The 19,240-nt window shown below is 38.0% G+C and overlaps 1 protein-coding gene across 1 annotated transcript; it reads left to right on the top strand.

Moving 5' to 3' along the window:
- LOC309400606 (olfactory receptor 6X1-like) lies at window positions 1–930 on the top strand (the record flags this gene model as incomplete). The annotated part of the gene is made up of 1 exon (XM_081969166.1): window positions 1–930. The coding sequence occupies one exon, from the start codon at window positions 1–3 to the stop codon at window positions 928–930; it is 930 nt and encodes a 309-aa protein (XP_081825292.1).
- Between the last annotated feature and the right edge of the window lie 18,310 nt (window positions 931–19,240).

Genomic DNA, 19,240 nt, shown 5'->3' with positions numbered 1-19,240 from the left:
ATGGCCAATGTAACTTTGGTTGAAGAGTTCATTCTTGTGGGATTTCCGCAATTACGGGAGCTGACAATGGTGTTTTACACCGTAGTTCTACTGATGTACCTTCTGTCCCTTTTAGGACACGCTTTAATCATCTTCATCGTTATCCTGGAACCCATGCTCCATACGCCAATGTATTTCTTCCTCCTCAACTTCTCCCTGGCTGAGATCTGTTCCACCTCAGCAGAAATCCCCAAAATGTTGACCAATCTCATCTTGGGTCAAAATACCATCTGTTTTGCATGCTGCGTGGCACAGTTTTTCACCGTCTTTGCGATGGGAGGGGTTGAGTTCCTGATGCTCTCGATCATGTCTTTTGATCGCTACATGGCCATTTGTAAACCTTTACTCTATAACATGGTCATGACCAATCCATTCATCTGTCAGTTGGCTTTGGGGTCTTGGATTGCTGGGTTCCTGATTGTCTTTTCTCAGACCATAGTGATATGGACATTTCCTTATTGCAAGGACAACATCATTGACCACTTTTTTTGTGACGTCGGACCCGTTCTGAGATTGGCCTGCGCTGATACAACTCTGATAGAGAGAATCGGTCTCATCTATGGTGCCACTTTCATGTGGGGGTCCTTTGCCCTTTCCCTGATATCATACATGCACATTGTAGCTGCTATAATCCGGATTTCTTCTGCCACTGGACGCTCCAAAGCCTTCCTCACCTGTGCCTCCCACCTCACCGTTCTAATTATCTTCTACGCAGCAGACATGATCATGTACTTGCGTCCTTCTACGCAAGGGGATCCTCAACTCAATAAAGTCATATCACTTGTGCGCACCAGCTTTGTACCCATGTTAAATCCATTCATCTACACAATCCGGAACACTGAATTCAAGACAGCTCTTGATAAAACAATGAGACGGATAGTGGTTTTTTAGGACTTAAGAATGTTTTTTTAAAAAATAAATTAAATTAAAGGAACTAAAAAGGTGATGTGTTTTGGCTTTATGCAACTATTAGCATTATTTAAGTAGCAATAAAAATATTAGTTTGTGTATGATGTAGAGGACTGGAAGGGACTAGAGGCTAAAACATATGAAGAACGGTTGCAGGAACTGGACATGGCTAATCTAGTAAAGAGAAGGACAAGGGGTGACATGATAGCAGTGTTTCAATATCTCAGGGGCTGCCATAAAGAAGAAGGAGTCAAGCTATTCTCCAAAGCACCTGAGGGTAAGACAAGAAGCAATGGGTGGAAACTAATCAAGGAGAGAAGCAACCTAGAACTAAGGAGAAATTTCCTGACAGTTAGAACAATTAGTCAGTGGAACAACTTGCCTCCAGAAGTTGTAAATGCTCCAACACTGGAAGTTTTTAAGATGTTGGATAGCCATTTGTCTGAAGTGGTGTAGGGTTTCCTGCCTAAGCAGGGGGTTGGACTGGAAGACCTCCAAGGTCCCTTCCAACTGTCCTGTCCTATCCTATCCGTTCTGTTCTGTTCTGTTGTTTTAAAATTTAAATAAGAAACAAATCAGGAACCTAGGGCAGTGATGGCGAACTTATGGCATGCATGCCACAGGTGGCATGGAGAGCCATTTGTCAGGGCAAGCGAGGCGCTGCCCTGTCAGCTGGCCAGCGTGCATGTGCACGCTGGCCAGCTGAGTTCAGAACCTTTATAGGAGCCTGGGGAGGGTGAAAAGAGCTCCCCCGGAGGCCCTCTGGAGGCTTCATGAGCTTCCCTGAAGCCTCCGGAGTGCAAAAACCCGGCCCTGAGCAAACCGGAAGTTCAGGTATGGACTTCCGGTTTGCTAAGAGGGTCGTTTTGACTGCTCTGGAGGCTTCAGGGAAGGGTCCTGAAGGTCCCTCAAGCATTCGAAGCACTCAAAATGACCCTCCGAGCAAACCAGAAGTCACATCCGGTTTGCTTGGAGGTTCGTTTTGACTGCTCCGGAGGCTTTAGGGAGGCGTCCTGAAGGTCCCTCAAGCCTCCGGAGGGCTTCTAGGGGGGGTGGAGGAGGCTCTTTTTGCCCTCCCTAGGCTCCTATAAAGCCTCTGGAGCCTGGGGAGGGGAAAAAAAGCATGCAAAAAATGGGGGGGGGGAGTGCCTGTAGTGTGCGCATGCGCACTGGGAGGGGGTGTCACTCATTGCATTATGTGTGCAGCACGCATTCACACTACCCCCTTGTGCTCCCCCAACTTATGGCACACGAGCCAAAAATGGTTCGCCATCGCTGACCTAGGGTCAGTCAGCTAAGCGTATTTGAAGAAGGGTTCAAAAAAATCACTTGGAATCACATGGTTAATCCTGATCTCCTTTTTAACTTTGGAACATGTGTCAAACTGATAAAAATTCTTTGGGTTCACGCAGTCATGATGTCCCCGAGATCAGCTTTCAAAGCAAAGCAATCATGTTAACTTCATTTCAATCTCCGTGTTTGCAACTGACGAAGACAGCTGGACCCTCTTCCTATGGCCTTTGTTGTTTCAACAGCAACCTATCTGAGTTAGGTAAATGTATACATTATTCACATCCGTGACATCCATAAAAAGAAAGGAAGAAAAAAAGGACCGGTGTCCTTTTCTCTGAATTCTGTTGCCAGGCATTGGGTATAGAGGCTGATGAAATTCACTGGAAAAGGCTGAAGGATGAAACTCTTCTATGTAAAATCATACAAATAAGAACATGAATATATTTGGGGATGACCACAAAGTATGGTTTTGGGGTGGCAGCTTAGGTATTTCCATAAATTAAGGATAATGCTGTATTGAGGGTTGTACTTCAGAGAGTTTACTTTAGTTAGACCAAAGCTGTATTCTTTGAATAAAAGTTGCTCTTCTTATGTTATTTGTTTTTTAGATATTATTTTCCAGTGGCTTGGCTTCCTTTCATAATCAGTATTCGTCATCATTTAACAACCCCCCATAATCCCTTGCAGGGTGGAGCTTGGGCAACTGAATGGAGCTTGCAGAGCATTTAATGGCCAGTTGCCCTTCCTGTTGCCAATGAGGAGCTTTGTTCAGCAGATATATTCTCATTGTGCCCAGAGGATATTTGCCTCTACCTAGGATTGAACTCACAACCTCTTGATTGTGAGGTGAGAGCTCCACCTCTAGGCCACCGTACCACTCAACCTTTCATAGTTAGTATTCTTATGTCTAAATGTTTCTAAGAGACAGGGCCAGTTTTCCTTAAAAACGCAGGTATTTATGGGGAGGGACTCACTTGCCTTAAATAACACAGTTTATGTTAATTTGATTACTATGATATGATATTAGGGAAAGGTAAAAGTTCCCCTCACGCATATATGCTAGTCATTCCTGACTCTAGGGGGTGGTACATATCTCTGTTTGAAAGCTGAAGAGTCAGCACTGTCCAAAGATGTCTCCGTGGTCATGTGGCCAGCATGACTAAAGGCCGAAGGAGCACAGAACGCTGTTACCTTCCCACCAAAGGTGGTTCCTAATTTTTCTACTTGCATTTTTACATACTTTTGAACTGCTAGATTGGCAGAAGATGGGACAAGTAATGGGAGCTCACTCCGTTACTCGGCACTAGGGATTTGAACCGCCGAACTGCCGACCTTTCTGATCGACAAGCTCAGCATCTTAGCCACTGAGCCACCACATCCCTTATGATATTACAGACGAACAATTCCCTTGGTCCCCAATAAGCTACCTATCCATCTATTTTTTTAAAGGTTCTTCTAACTCCAAAGAAGATGTGAGGCTTTCATGATTTCCCAAGACACCATCTCTACTATAATCTTTACATTCAAGAATATCTCGGTGACTTCTCGAAAGTGTTACAAAAGCCCACTTGAATGGTTTGATGGCCTAAAGAAAAAGCTGGTTCCATAAAGAAAAGTGTCAAATTAGACTGCCCATTGTTTGCTGTTGTTGTTGTGCAGTCATTAAGTTGAGTATGACACTTCATGAATGCCATGGACAAGGGGTGAAATTCAGTAAGTTCTGAGAGGTTCTGGAGAACTGGTAGCAGAAATTTTGAGTAGTTCAGAGAACTGGCAAATACAACCTCTGGCTGGCCCCAGAGTGGGATGGGAATGGAGATTTTGCAGTATCCCGCCCCTGGTGTGGGGTAGGAATGGAGATTTTGCAATATTCTTCTCCCAGGAGTGGGAAGGGAATGGGGATTTTGGAGTATCCTCCCCCTGCCACGCCCACCAAGCCATGGCCACAGAACCGGTGGTAAAATAAGTTGAACTTCACCACTACCATGGCCTATAGTATGCCAGACCTCCCAGTTCTCCACTGTCTCCTGGAATTTGTCTACAATCATGTTTGTTGCGTTGATGACACTATCCAACTATCTCACCTTCTGCTGTCTCCTTTTCCTTTCCTCTTCAATCTTTCCCAGCATCAGGGTCTCTTCCAATGTGTCCTCTGTTCCCATAGGTGGCAAAGTATTTGAGCTTCAGGTCCTTCCAGAGTTGATTTCCTTTGGGATTGTCTGATTTGATCTCCTTGCAGTCCAAGGGAATCTCGAAAAGTTTTCTTCAAAGAGCTGCCTGTCCAAGTGACCAATCCATATCTCTCAGTTTGACTAAGGATTTTTTTTGATGATCGAATTCCATTATTTGAATATTGTCCTTTGAAAAACTTTATACCAGTGAGAGCAAATGTTTTTGTCCTCATATGCCGAAAGTGTGTGCATGCATGCCCACACCCATAATTGCAATGTGCTTGCCACACCCCCATGTGCACATGCGTCCCATGTGACACCACCACCCCTGTGGACTATTTTGGGCCTAGCAGGCCTCCCTGAAGCCTCCTGGGACCAAAAACAGTCCATGGGGGGACGCCACACCTCCCGCGCTCCATTTTGGGCCCAGCAGGCCTCCCTGAAGCCTTCTGGGACCAAAAATGGGTTGTGGGGGCACACCAACACCTCCAGCTTCCTCACACCATGCATGCGTGCATGCCCCTACCCCTCTCAACAAACATGCATGAGTGTCTCTCACATGCACCCCTCCCCCACATGTGTGTTAGTAAGGTGACCAACTTTTTTACAATGAAAAGGAGGACAAAACACGTTCTATTGTCCAAAATGCTAAGGTGACCAACTTTTTTACAATGAAAAGGAGGACAAATAAATTGGAAAAAATATATTGTAAATAAAAGAAATATTTTATTCATTGCAACAATAATACACTAAAATATAATATATGCATAATAAAAACATTTGCAACATTTTATATTGTAATTATGCTTACATGCCTGTTAATTATTATTTAAATGAGTACTTTTCCATTGAATTAATATTTTTTGTCAATGTATCATCATCTAACAATATATTGGAAATATCTGAACAAGAAATATCCTTCATATTGAATTTTACGGAAAGTGCTGCAGCTAGAGTATCAACATTCAATCTCGATTTCTCACTTGTCGAAAAATCATTGGCAATTAAAAAAACTCTTCCAACTGCTGCATTAGTTCCAGGGCAGCACAACGTAAATTGAACAAGTATAAATAAATGTTCACATGGAATATGTTCATTTTTGAAATGGCTGAAAATATCCACCCATCTTTTATCAATTTCAACATGTTGATTTTCCCATTGTATTAATTTTTCAGAATTTAAATATACATTCAGTCTTCTAATTTCTTCAAAGAGACAATTGTCGTCTATTTTAATGTCTAGCATTTCTTTAGATAAAAATTCAACACAAGATTCAATATCTGTTCAATATACTTGCGATGAAGTAAAAAAACACCATTAAAAACTGTTTAATAAAACGTGAATTGTACTTACCTCTGTATAATTGAATATTCACTGAGAAAGAAATAATTACCGTGAGTCATTCAATTGCCGACGTGCCGTGAGTCTACTGTGTGCGTATGTGCCGTGTTGTGTTTCAGTAAGAAGTAAACAAAGCCACTTGCACGCGGTGCTCTCTCTCAAGGTCTCCCGTGCGGAGCGCATGCATCTCATAATCGCGTCTTATACCGCACTATACCGAGTCTTGACGAATTGTCATGTCAAATACAAATCCATCACATAATGCGCAACAGATTAGTCTTCAAATATCGAAAAGGAGGACATGTAGGAGGACACTTTTCGAGGGAGGACAGAACTTACAAAAGAAGGACTGTCCTCCCTAAAGGAGGACGGTTGGTCACCTTAGTGTTAGAGACCCCAAAATCAGCTGACTGGCAGGGGCCCCGCATGCATGCATGGTGGAACTTAGCTGGGGTGAGGGCCTCACATGCTACCTGTGGTACACATACCATAGGTTTGCCATCACGGTTCTATACTGTACATAAACTACTAATTGGCAGGAGGGAAACTATCACTTGTGCTGTCCCTGAGGAACTATAAAGAAATCACAACAGGAAAAAAAAATGTCTTCCAACTCTTCACTGTTACTGAACAGAGTTATGTATATGGAGAAACATTACTCTCTAAACCTATCTCCAGTACATGTTTGATGCTTGCTACAAGGTAAGAAAGAAAATGTTGTCTTTGATGTGGATTGTAAGGTCTTTCACAGTTATGGTTATTAGGGAGATTGGGTGAAATCATTTTGAGATTCAAATGGAGCTTTAGCAACACAAATTAATTGGTCGCAAGCCATGGATTCTTAAAAAGAATGAGGGGTTTGTACTTTGGTGCTCAGGAAAATAGATTGCCTAACATGGGTTGTAGGTGTTATATAGAAATTAAAATTATATAGAATAGCGGAGTTGGAAGGGACCTTGGAGGTCTTCTAATCCAACCTCCTTAGGCAGGAAACCCTACACCACTTCAGACAAATGGTTATCCAACATCTTCTTAAAAACTTCCAGTGTTGGAGTACCCACAATTTCTGGAGGCAAGTTGTTCCACTGATTAATTGTTCTAACAGTGAGGAAAATTCTCCTTAGTTCTAAGTTGTTTCTCTCCTTGGATCAGTTTCCACCCATTGCTTCTTGTTCTACACTCAGGTGCTTTGGAGAATAGTTTGACTCCCTCTTCTTTGTGGCAGCCCCTGAGATATTGGAACACTGCTACCCTGTCTCCCCTGGCCCTTCTTTTCATTAAACTAGACATACCCAGTTCCTGCAACCGTTCTTCATATGTTTTAGCCTCCAGTCCTCTAATCATCTTTGTTGTTCTTCTCTGCACTCTTTCTACATTCTCAAAATGTTTTCACATCGTTGTGACCAATTAAGATTAAGGTCAGGTAGGAAAAGTGTTAGGATGACTCCTTCCATGTATTAATTGGTTGCAAGCTTTCTCACCCAGCTTTGAAATCTGTTCACTAATTTTAAAAACAAGAGAGTATCGTTCTTGTTAGGTACTGGTGCGATTAAGCACTAGCAATGAACCCCAGGTCGAGGTTATAACAGAGCAACCCTGTAAAGTATACGCAGCGTGCGATAGATAAAGCAACCACACTGAATAATGGATAGTAAAGTAACAAAATAAACTTTACTTTTTGAAGAATATAGCAAAATCCATAAACACAGCCAAAAAGTCATACACAGAAAAAAACAGTCCAATACTACCAAGATAACTTGGATACAAGTAGCAAATAACTTACACACAGTAAGTAGTAGCAACAGTAGTAACAGTTAGACAGCAGTTATCATACATCAATCAAGAGAGAGAGAGAGAGCAACAACATCAGCTGCAATTTAAATGCTGTAATCTACTAATTAGCAGAGCTCCTCTCTTAAAGATACATAACATGCCTTGTGCAATATATTGTCTACCCAACTTGTTAGTTACACCCTAACATTCTCCCCTTTGGGTAGATCAATATATCCACTCACAATGTAAGATGATAACCTTCACTTGATGAGGTATGTTTTACTGAACTTTGTGCCTTAGTGAAGTTGTCTGCTAAATTGTCTTCAGTTGAACAATATTCCAACTTTATCAGGCCATCCTTAATGCTTTGTCGAACATTAAGATACCTCAAATCAGTATACTTCGATCTCGTCTTAATAGCTAAACTAGTCGCCATTTTTATTGCTGCCTGATTATCTTCATAAACAGTAAAAGGTTCATTGATACTTAATCCCATATCTATAAGCAACTGCTTATAATATATCAGCTCAGTACATGTCAACGACAAACATGAAAACTCAGCTTCCATTGTGGATAAGCTTATGTGTTTCTGTCGTATCGACTTCCATCCAATCAGTACACCACCTAGCATAAAGGCTATGCCGGAAGTTGACTTCCTATTATCTATAGCAGCTGCAAAATTCACATCAGCATAAACAGTCAAAACTAAATCCCTATTCAGTTCTAAATATAATGCATAGTGGATAGTTTTCTTCAAATAACGCAGCACACGCTTTGCTGCTTGCCAATGCCTCTCTGAAGGACTATCATTGAATCTAGCCAGTTGGTTCACACTAAATGATATATCTGGTCTAGACCAATTACTTAGGTACATTAGGCTACCTATCAAAGATTGATAGATTCCCTTATCAAAACCAGTACCCTCAGTAACCTCAGGTTTAAACTCCAATGCCATTGGTGTCTTTGCAGTCTTACATAGCTCCATGCTATATTTCTTAAGTAAATGATTAATTTTACCAGCCTGCGACAGCTTAAAACCTTTACTGGTTCTAACCACGTCTAAGCCCAGATAATGCTTAATTTCACCCAAATTCCGGATTTTAAATTTACTCTCTAATTGTGAAACAATGTCAATAGCTTCCTGCTCAGACCTAGTAATAATAGCTATATCGTCCGTGAACAAAAGCAACAACGAGATCAAACCATTTTTCACCCGTCTAAATAAACAAGGATCAGCCAAACCTGGAATAAATCCCATAGCTTTTAGTTCATTTACTATACATCTGTTCCACTCAAAACCGGACTGTTTTAAACCATAAAGGCTCTTTTTAAGTCTCCAACAACCAGTCTGGCCATTAGAATCCACACCTGGTGGCATCTTCATATAAATGGTATGCTGCAATGGAGCATGCAGATACGCTGTTTCAACATCAATATGGGTAACATTACACCGATACTTAGCAGCCCACACCAATGCTGCCCTCAACGTAGAGGCTTTCAAGCTCGGAGCAAAAACCTCATCGTAATCCCTCTCAGTTTGGGAAAACCCTTGAGCAACTAAACGAGCCTTATAAATAGCATTGCCAACAGCATCGTTTTTAATTTTAAACACCCATCTACAGCCAATTGCACTCTCCCCTGAAGGGAGCCTAGCTTCTTCATAAACCTTCAATTCCTGTAAGGATTTCAACTCCTTCTCCATAGCTGTTTTCCACAATTTCTTTTCCTTTTCAGGATACAGCCTTAACTCTGCAAAACTAGAAGGTTCTATGCTAACTTGCAATACTACACTGGCTTGGTATCTGTCGGGTGGATGCCTGTCCCTAGTAGACCTCCTAGGCAATACAGGACTTGCAGAATCATCCTGTTCCACCTCACGAGTAGATTCTACATCTACATCTTCCTCCCTTTTCAGAGTAATAGATGGACCATCCTGATTCTCTAACTGCTCATTTGGTGTATCATGATTAACCAAACGATCAACATCTATATCATCACAAACCTTGTGAAACTCTTGTTCTAGCTTCTCCCAACCAACATGTTCTGAAAATTTAGCACTAGCACTGTGCATAATTCTCCGAGTTCCAGGTTCCCAGAACCTAAACAATCTATGATTGGAATTGTACCCAACAAAAACCATCTTCCTAGCTCTGCTTTGATCCTTCCGTCTAGTCTGTGAGGGAATATGCACCCAAGCAGGGACACCAAATGTGTGTAAATAACTCAAATCAGGCTTCCTACCATGCCAAAGAGTATAAGGAATCTTACCAGTAGTTGAGTTAACTACTATGTTCAGAATATGGTTTGCACACATTATAGCCTCATCCCAAAGCTTTTCTGACAAACCAGAATCAACCAGCATAGTTCTGGTCATTGCCTGCAATGATTGACCACGTCTTTCAATAAATGAATTATGTTCTGGCCTGTAGGGGGCAGAACGCCTATGTTCTATACCAGCATTCTCCAACATTGATGTAAACCTATGATTAGTGAATTCAGACCCATTATCAGTGACTAGGCAAAGTACTTTTTTATCCATCTTACGTTCAACAAACTTTAACCATTTAGTAAAATGTTGGAAAGTTTCTGCCTTTGATTTCATTACATAACAGAAACCATACCTAGAATAATGGTCCATAATGCTGAGTATATAGCAGGCACCTCCTAAGCTAGGTTTCTTAGGGCCAATTAGGTCTGCAAACACTACATCCAGTGGTTTAGATGTCTTGAATCCTTGAAACCGGTTTGCAGGGGTAACCTTACTTTTAGCCTGGTTACAGGCATTACAGTTAAGATATTTTGAACAAGGTTTCAAATTGATTCCATTAGATAGAATAACAGTTTGACGTACCATTTTAAAATTTACATGGCCTAAACGTCTATGAAGTAGATGTATACAGTTATCATGGGGCTGTTTATTCTTATAACCAGGTTCAGAACTCGCAATATTTAAAGAGTTCTCATGTAGAATAAATAAATTATTCTCCAAATTGGCAATAACACTATTACCTTCTTTTTCAATAATGCATCTATCATTCTTAAATGTTATTGTAAACCCACATTTCACAAGGTCTTTTACAGATAATAGGTTAAATTTCATTTTAGGTACATATAACATTTCCAATTTTTCATTAATACATAGACAATAAGCTGTACCTTCACCTGAAGCCTTAATTTTCCAACCATTTGCTAAGGAAATGTGCTGTTTGCTAGCCTTCATAGTAACAAACCTTTCTTTAACCTTAGTTATAGAATGGGATGCGCCACTGTCAACCACCCAGAAACTATGGTTTACAGCCTTATCTACCTTAGCTACAGTTACAGTAACATTGTTGCTTTTTCTTTTACTATTAGCAACACTCCTTTTCTTGCTATTTTTACAGTTCTTAGCAATATGCCCCTTACCACCACAAGAATAACATTTCTTAACAAAATTTACAGTTGAAAACTGTGTTTCTTCTTGTGATTGATTGTCTCTGAACTGAACTCTATCCTCTCTTCGTCTGGACTCTTCAAGCAATCTCCTGGTAACCTCAGATAATGTCAGTTCATCTCGTGAAAGAACTTCCAATGAGGAAACAAAAGAGTCGTAGCTTTCATCAAGCGATGATAGCATAATATACACCTGTTGAAGCTCAGAAAAAATTAACTCTTTTTCTTGCAAATCCTGCAAAGTTTTCTTCATGAAGTCTAAATGAGCCAACATATCACCACCTTTTTGCAAACGGGCTCTAAACAGTTTCCGTGTGAGATGAATATGAGCACCCACACTGTCCCGAACATAAATTCTCCGCAATGTGTTCCAACACCTAGCAGCAGACTCTTCGCCACGAATATGGACCAGTTGCTGGTCATTCAGTGTTAGTCCAATAATGCAGAGAGCTCTCTCATTGTCCCTGTTAAACTGCGCAATCTTCTTCGCATCCTCATTATCAGCAGGATCCCAATCTGTAACATCTGGTGGGTTCTGAACCACAAACCACAGTCCTTCTCTACGCAGAAGTAGGGAACACTTCAAGGACCAGGAAACATAGTTGGTTCCATCAAACCGGGTAATCATGGAGAGTGCAGCAGACTGTTCTTGTGCCATATTCACAAAAATAAACTATCCAAAAAGTGGTGCTTAAAAAAAAAAAAATTATGGTTAAGGCAGGGCGTCTGGGCCCATAACCAATGTTAGGTACTGGTGCGATTAAGCACTAGCAATGAACCCCAGGTCGAGGTTATAACAGAGCAACCCTGTAAAGTATACGCAGCGTGCGATAGATAAAGCAACCACACTGAATAATGGATAGTAAAGTAACAAAATAAACTTTACTTTTTGAAGAATATAGCAAAATCCATAAACACAGCCAAAAAGTCATACACAGAAAAAACAGTCCAATACTACCAAGATAACTTGGATACAAGTAGCAAATAACTTACACACAGTAAGTAGTAGCAACAGTAGTAACAGTTAGACAGCAGTTATCATACATCAATCAAGAGAGAGAGAGAGAGAGCAACAACATCAGCTGCAATTTAAATGCTGTAATCTACTAATTAGCAGAGCTCCTCTCTTAAAGATACATAACATGCCTTGTGCAATATATTGTCTACCCAACTTGTTGGTTACACCCTAACAGTTCTTACCTTGGAGTAACTGATCAGAGAGGGCTAAAAACAGAACAGAATAGAATTCTTTATTGGCCAAGTGTGATTGGACACCCAAGGAATTTGTCTTCAGTGCATAAGTTCTCAGTGTACATAAAAGATATAAGTGATAAATCATGATCAGAGTCATCATTAATACATTCATCATGAATCATAAGTTACAACACTTAGTGATAGTCGTAAGATACTAAATAAGCAATCAACAAAAATCAAACTAGGAAACTAAATAAAACAATATAAATCGTAAGGATACTAGCAACAAAGTTAAAGTCATAAGTAGAGAAGGAGATAGGTAATTGGAAGGATGAGAAAAGTGATAGTAATACAGTCTTAGTAAATAGTTTGGCAGTGTTGTGGAAATTAGATGTTTAGCAGAGTGAAGGCATTGGGGGCAGGGTGGACGGAAACAGTCTTTTTGTCTAGTTGTTCTTGTGTATAGTACTCTATAATGTTGTTTGATGGTAGAAGTTGAAACAATTTATATCCAGGATGCGAGCGGTCTGTAGATATTTTCACAGCCCTCTTTTTGACTCACACAGTATACAGGTCCTCAATAGAAGGCAGGTTGGTAGCAATTTTGGTTTTTTTTTCTGAAGTTCCAATTATTTATTGAAGTTTCTGTCTGTCTTGTTTGGTTGCAGAGCCAAACCAGACAGTTATAGAGGTGCAGAGGACAGACTCAATAATTCCTCTGTTTTATAACAAAAGATTCTAAATTATTCATATATATGTCAGTGTTTTTTTTGTATCATTATTAGTCTATTTAACAACATTATTGTGTTCTCACCTTTCTCCTTCAATTAAAACATTGCATCATTATTAGTCTATTTAACAACATTATTGTATTCTTACTTTTCTCCTTCAATTAAAACATAAGTAAAACATTTTTCATTTCCAGGTTCTTTTTTCCAGCCACTGATAAAACAAATCCCATATCTTATAAAATTGCTTGTCTTCTTGTTCTCTAATTTCAAATGTCTATTTGCTCATTTCAGCACACTCCATTATCTTTCGAATAACTTCTTCCTGTTTTGGTATAATTTCACTTTTCCAGTTTTTTGCAAATACAATTCTAGCTACTGTTAAAACATTTACAATCAAATATTTTAAGTCTTTGTTATAGATTTCTGGTATGATTCCCAATAGAAAGATCTCTGGTTTAAGGTCTATGTGTTTGTGTATCATTTTCTCCAACCACATGTGGATTTTAGTCCAGTATCTTTTAGCTTCAATACAAGTCCACCACATGTGGTAGTATGAACCCAGTATCTGATGACATTTCCAGCACTTTTCAGATTTATTCTTGGACATTCTTGCAATTCTCGTTGGGGGTAGATGCCACCTGTAAAACATCTTATACAAATTTTCTCTATATGCAGTTGACATTGTCATTTTATAATTTTGAGACCACGATTTCTGCCATTTCTCTAAATCTATCCCATGCCCAAAGTTTTTCCCCCAAGCTATCATAGTTTCTTTAACTTGTTCCTCTTGTAATTTAGTCTCTAATAAATATCCATATAGTTTTTAATTACTTTTTCATCAGTACCTGTTAAGATTTTATCTAACTCAGTCATTTCATTGTAAATACCTTTTGATTTTCTATCTTCATTATATCTAGATTGTATCTGTAAATATGAATACCAATTCATTTCTATTCCTTCTTGTTTCAGCTCTTGAATAGATTTGAGTTCACCCTCTGTATTCAATATTTCAACATATCTGTTTGTTCCTTTTTATATATTATTGGATATGAAAATGCTTCAATAGTTGATATCCAGGCTGGAGTTTTTAAGTAGTGTAATCTTTTAAACTTTTCCCAATTTAATAACAAGGCCTCCCTTATATAATGTCTTCTAAAATAACCATATGCTTTAGTTCGCTTATACCATAAAAAAGCATGCCATCCCAACAGTAAATCATGACCCTCTACATTCAATAATCTGGAATTTTTTAGTGTTACCCACTCCTTAATCCACATCAGGTTTGTTGCTTGATAATATAACTCCCAATCAGGTAAGCCACATCCTCCTCTTGTTCTAGCATCTTGTAACAATTTAAGTTTTATTCTTGCTTTTTTCCCTTGCCAAATAAACTTCAAGACTATTTTATTTAGCTCTTCAAAAAAAGTCCTTGCCCAATCTGATTGGAATTGTCTGGAATAGGTATAAAATTCTGGGTAAAATGTTCATTTTGATCATAGAGATTCTTCCTGTCGTTGATAGTTGCAGGTTTTCCCATTTCATCAGGTCAGTCACAATTTGTTGTTTTAGTCTAGTATAGCTATCCTCCTTGAGAGTGCTACATCTGGCTGATAAGTATATCCCCAAATATTTGACCTTGCTTGTGATTTGAATCTGCAAGGCTTCTGCCAACTCTTCCTTTCGTCTTGATGGTATATTCTTTGTCAAAATCTTTGTTTTGTCTTTATTTATTTTCAAGCCTGGTACTTTTCCATACTCCGCTATTCTTTCTAACAATTTGGGTGCTTTCTCTAGTGAGTCTTCAAGAATAAATACCAAATCATCTGCAAATGCTTGTAGCTTGTATTCTTCTTTTTTAATTTTCATTCCTTTTATTTCTTCTTCTTCTCTGATCTTTCTATTTAAGACCTCTAATGTTAAGACAAAAAGTAATGGTGATAATGGGCAACCTTGTGTCGTACTTTTCTTTATTTCAATAGAATCTGTCAATTCTCCATTTACCATAATCTTTGCAGTTTGTTTGTGGTATACCATTTGTATGGTTTGGATAAATTTCTTACCAAAATTCATCTGTTCCAATTGTAAAAACATGAATTGCCAATTCACATTGTCAAAAGCCTTCTGTGCATCAAGAAACATCAAAGCCATTTGTTTTTCAGGATGAGCCTCATAGTATTCCAAAGTATTCAAAATCATTCTCATATTATCTTTAATTTGTCTCTTTGGTAAAAAAAAAACCATTTTGATCAGAGTGGATAAAGCTATTTAGATACTTTTTGAGTCTCTCTGCTAATATAGATACAAATAATTTGTAATCTGAATTTGATAAAGATATTGGTCTATAGTTCTTGTTTTGTGTTAGATCAGTCTCCTCTTTATGTAGCAATGCAGTATAGGCTTCTGACCATGATTTAGGTATTCTGCTCTCTGATATCACTTCATTCATAACTTCTAAAAGTGGGAGAGACAAGATTTCTTCAAATGTTTTGTAAAATTCTACTGACAATCCATCTGGACCTGGGGCTTTTCCATTTTGTTTTTTAAGTGCTTCCATTAGCTCCATCATTGTTATTTTACTTTCCAACATTATTCAAGTTTCATCTGATATCTGGGGAGGATTAGCATCCTGTAAATATTTTTAACTCCTCCCTCTTCCATTTTCTCTTGTTGATACAGCTTAGCATAGTTGTCTTGTATAATTTCCTTTTTTTTTCCAGCATTTCCATAATGAATTTGTCTTTGCTCATCTCTTAATTGGAGTATTTTCTTTGCTTCCCTCTCTTTTTTCAATTTATATGCCAGCCATCTGCCTGGTTTATTTGCATTTTCAAAATAATTCTGTTTAGTGCCTCTGATTTTTTGTGCCAGTTCTTCCTTTTCCAGTAGATCCATTTTATATTTGATTGTATCCATTTTTATTTTAACATCTTTTTTTTTGTAGCAATCTCTGTAACTCTTTTTCATGTTTTTATAGTCATTGTCTAGGGCTTTATGCGTATGTCTTTGCTTTAATTTTCTCTTCCTTGTATAGTCTATTATCAGACCTCTAATAACAGCCTTCATTGTGTCCCAAAGATTCTGCATTGATGTATCTTCTTTTCTATTTTCTTTAAAGAAAAAAGCTAATTCTTTTTTCCATTTTCGGTATACAATCTTTTTCTTTCAATATAATGTTATTTAATGTCCATCTAGATTTTGTCCTTTGGCCTTTCCATTTAATTGTAATTGGATTATGATCCACCCATGTGCTTGTTTCAATCTCAATTTCTTGTACATTGCAAATCAATTCTGTTGAAGCCCATATCATATCAATTCTGGAAAATGATGAATGTCTATTTGAGTAAAAAGTATATTGTTTTTTTTTGTAGTATTTCTTTCTCTCCATATGTCTTTTAAGTTTATTTCATCTATCATCCTAAAGAAGGGTTTCGGAAGCAGTTTTCTGTTTAACTTTGTTGTTTTGTGTGTTTTATAGTCCATGTTCTGCTTTACAGTGCCATTAAAGTCTCCCATCATACAGATATCAACATAGTCCAAGTCCGAGATTTTTTTGTGCAATTTTTTAATAAAATTCATCTTGCTTTTCATTAGGAGCATAGATTCCAATTAAGAGTATTTTTTTTTAATATTATCCATAATTTCCACCATCAAAATTCTTCCCTCTTCATCCGCATAGATTAATTTTGCTGGAATGTTATCTTTGATATAGAAGATCACTCCTGTTTTCTTGCAATTTGCCAGTGTAGTAAATATTTTCCCAAGCTTTGGTTGTGTTAGTAGGTGTTCATGTCTCTTTTGAATATGCACTTCTTGTAGGCAGATTAAATTGAATGTTAGTTTTTCTAATTTGTGAAATATTTTCCTTCTTTTAATTGCTGAGTTAAGTCCATTTATATTCATTGTAATCATTTTTCCCCTCCATATTTATACTTTATATACAGGATTTATAGCTCTAGTTGATCTGGGTTCTCGTTGTTCTCTGAGATTTACACCGCCCACCGCACCTTCTTCCTTATCAATTCCGCCTACGGCTCCTTCTACTTTTTTCAATCTCAGTTATGGGTGTCTCCAGTAGTTGTAACACTAGTTCATCTTTTCCAGTTTTCTCAGTCATTTCTCTGAAATGTTCTGCATAGAAGGCTTCTGCCTTGTCAATTGTATATATTCTATATCTTTGTCCTTGCCATGTAAATAATAAACCTTCAGGTATGAGCCATCTGTAGTTAACACCTTTTAAAATCAGAACCTTCGTCAAGAATTGATATTCTCTTCTCTTCTCTTCTCTCCCACTCTTCTCGGAATTTGTTTCAGAACTACAACCTCCTTGCCTTTATATTCTAATTTTCTATCTCTCATTTTCTGTAGTATTTGTAATTTGATTGCTTTCTTGGTAAATCTTAGGACAAAGATAATAATGAATTATGTACATTTGATAGAGGATTGGTAATATAATGTATAACTCTAAGCGCATACTATAAAGATATCCTGTTGAAAATAGTGATAGATATATTAATATAAACACTTGGTAAGTTTTTTTATACTGTAAAAATATTTAAAATGAGACAATGATTACATAAAGGTACGTTGTTATTAATAAGACAATCAAAAATGTAAGGGAATTAAGTTTACTGAACAAAAAATATTAATCATAATTGAATATATGCTGTACAATGAAAGCAAATTTTTGGTTATATTAGATGGAAAATCTGTGATTGTATATGTAATTGAAAATACAGATGCAAAAACACTTGTAACCAAACGACATGCTGTATGTAATGGATGAAAAAAAATTAATGTTGTCTTTTATGTTTAAAAATAAAAAAAATGGGAAAAAATAAATCCTGTGTTGAACAGTTGAAGAACAAGAAGGTACCTTTGTTACCTTGGAGTAACTGACCAGAGGGGGCTAAAAACAGATACCAATTCCAGACGTTCAAGTTATGAAACACAATTATTTTGTAGTAGAATAAAAGGGAAATTCTTTCAAATTGCAACTGCTTCCTGTCTACAAATATTCCTCACGACTCCTACATCTTTTATATGTAAATTAATCCTTTGTGTCTGTGTATGTATGTAGAGGTGTAAAGTTGGGTGAATAGACAATACACAATGAAGTTATGAAAGTGTTTGCCCACAAAGTTTAATACTTTCATTTTTTTTTAAAAAAAAGTCACCATATTTTAGAAGGCTCTACTTCAAAAAAATTATTTTTTTAATATAAAAAGTGTTCATTTTTATCTTTTAAAATGAACATTCTTTATTTTCTTAAACAAAGGTCTCTATGCAATAACCATCAGAATTTACAACATCATCTACTTTGATATTAATTCTCTAATCCTACAATTCTAATATTTTAAACAATTCAGCATAGCAAACCTGCTCATTTTTTCCTCTTAACGTATCTACTAATAAGAATGTAATAATTAATGAATCACTAATTCATCAAATGTTCTGTGAGTAAAAAATATGAAACTTTTCAGTAACCCTGCACAGCAATTCCCTTCAGCCCTGTGTGATTAACGTTTGCTCAGATCCTAGTGCATACCTTTCTTCTACCACAAATGATAATGTTTCCATCAATTATTGTATCTTTTTAGAAAAGAAGAAGGGGATGGCCAATGCTACATTTTTCAATGAATTTATTCTTCTGGGATTTTCAGAATTTCATGAGCTGGATGTGTGGTTTTATATACTCCTGCTTCTGATGTACCTTCTGTCACTTGTAGGACATTCCTTGATCATCATCGTGGTTTCCATAGAGCCTAAGCTCCATACTTCCATGTATTTCTTCCTCCTCAACTTCTCTGCGGCTGAGATTTCTTCCACAACATCAGAGATACCAAAGATGTTGGTCAACAGCTTCTCTGGCAAAAACATCATCTGCTTTGCATGTTGCATGGCCCAAGTTTTCATGGTCTTCACGATGGGAGCTGTAGAGTTCATCACCCTCACGGTCATGTCGTTTGACCGCTACGTGGCCATCTACAAACCTTTGCATTATCAAAGCATTGTGACCAGTGGACTCTGTCTCAAACTGTCTTTGCTGGCGTGGATTGGTGGGTTTGGACTCATATTTCCTCAGGCGGCCATGGTGTGGACATATCCCTACTGTGGGTGCAATGTGATTGATCATTTCTTTTGTGACATAGGTCCAGTTTTGCAGTTGGCTTGTGCTGATACAACAGTGATTGAGCTAATAGGATTTGTTTATGGTGCTGTTATAATGTGGGGATCCTTCGGGTTCTCTCTAGTTTCATATATGCTCATTATAAACGCCATACTTCATATAACTTCTGCCACGGGGAGGTCCAAAGCCTTTTTCGCCTGTGCTTCCCATCTCATTGTTCTTACCATTTT

The sequence above is a fragment of the Natrix helvetica genome, assembly GCF_964273705.1.
Source record: "Natrix helvetica genome assembly, chromosome: W".
Classification (NCBI taxonomy): Eukaryota; Metazoa; Chordata; class Lepidosauria; order Squamata; family Natricidae; genus Natrix; species Natrix helvetica.
The sequence above is the reverse complement of the archived record's forward strand: the minus strand, read 5'-3'. Positions and strand labels throughout refer to the sequence as shown.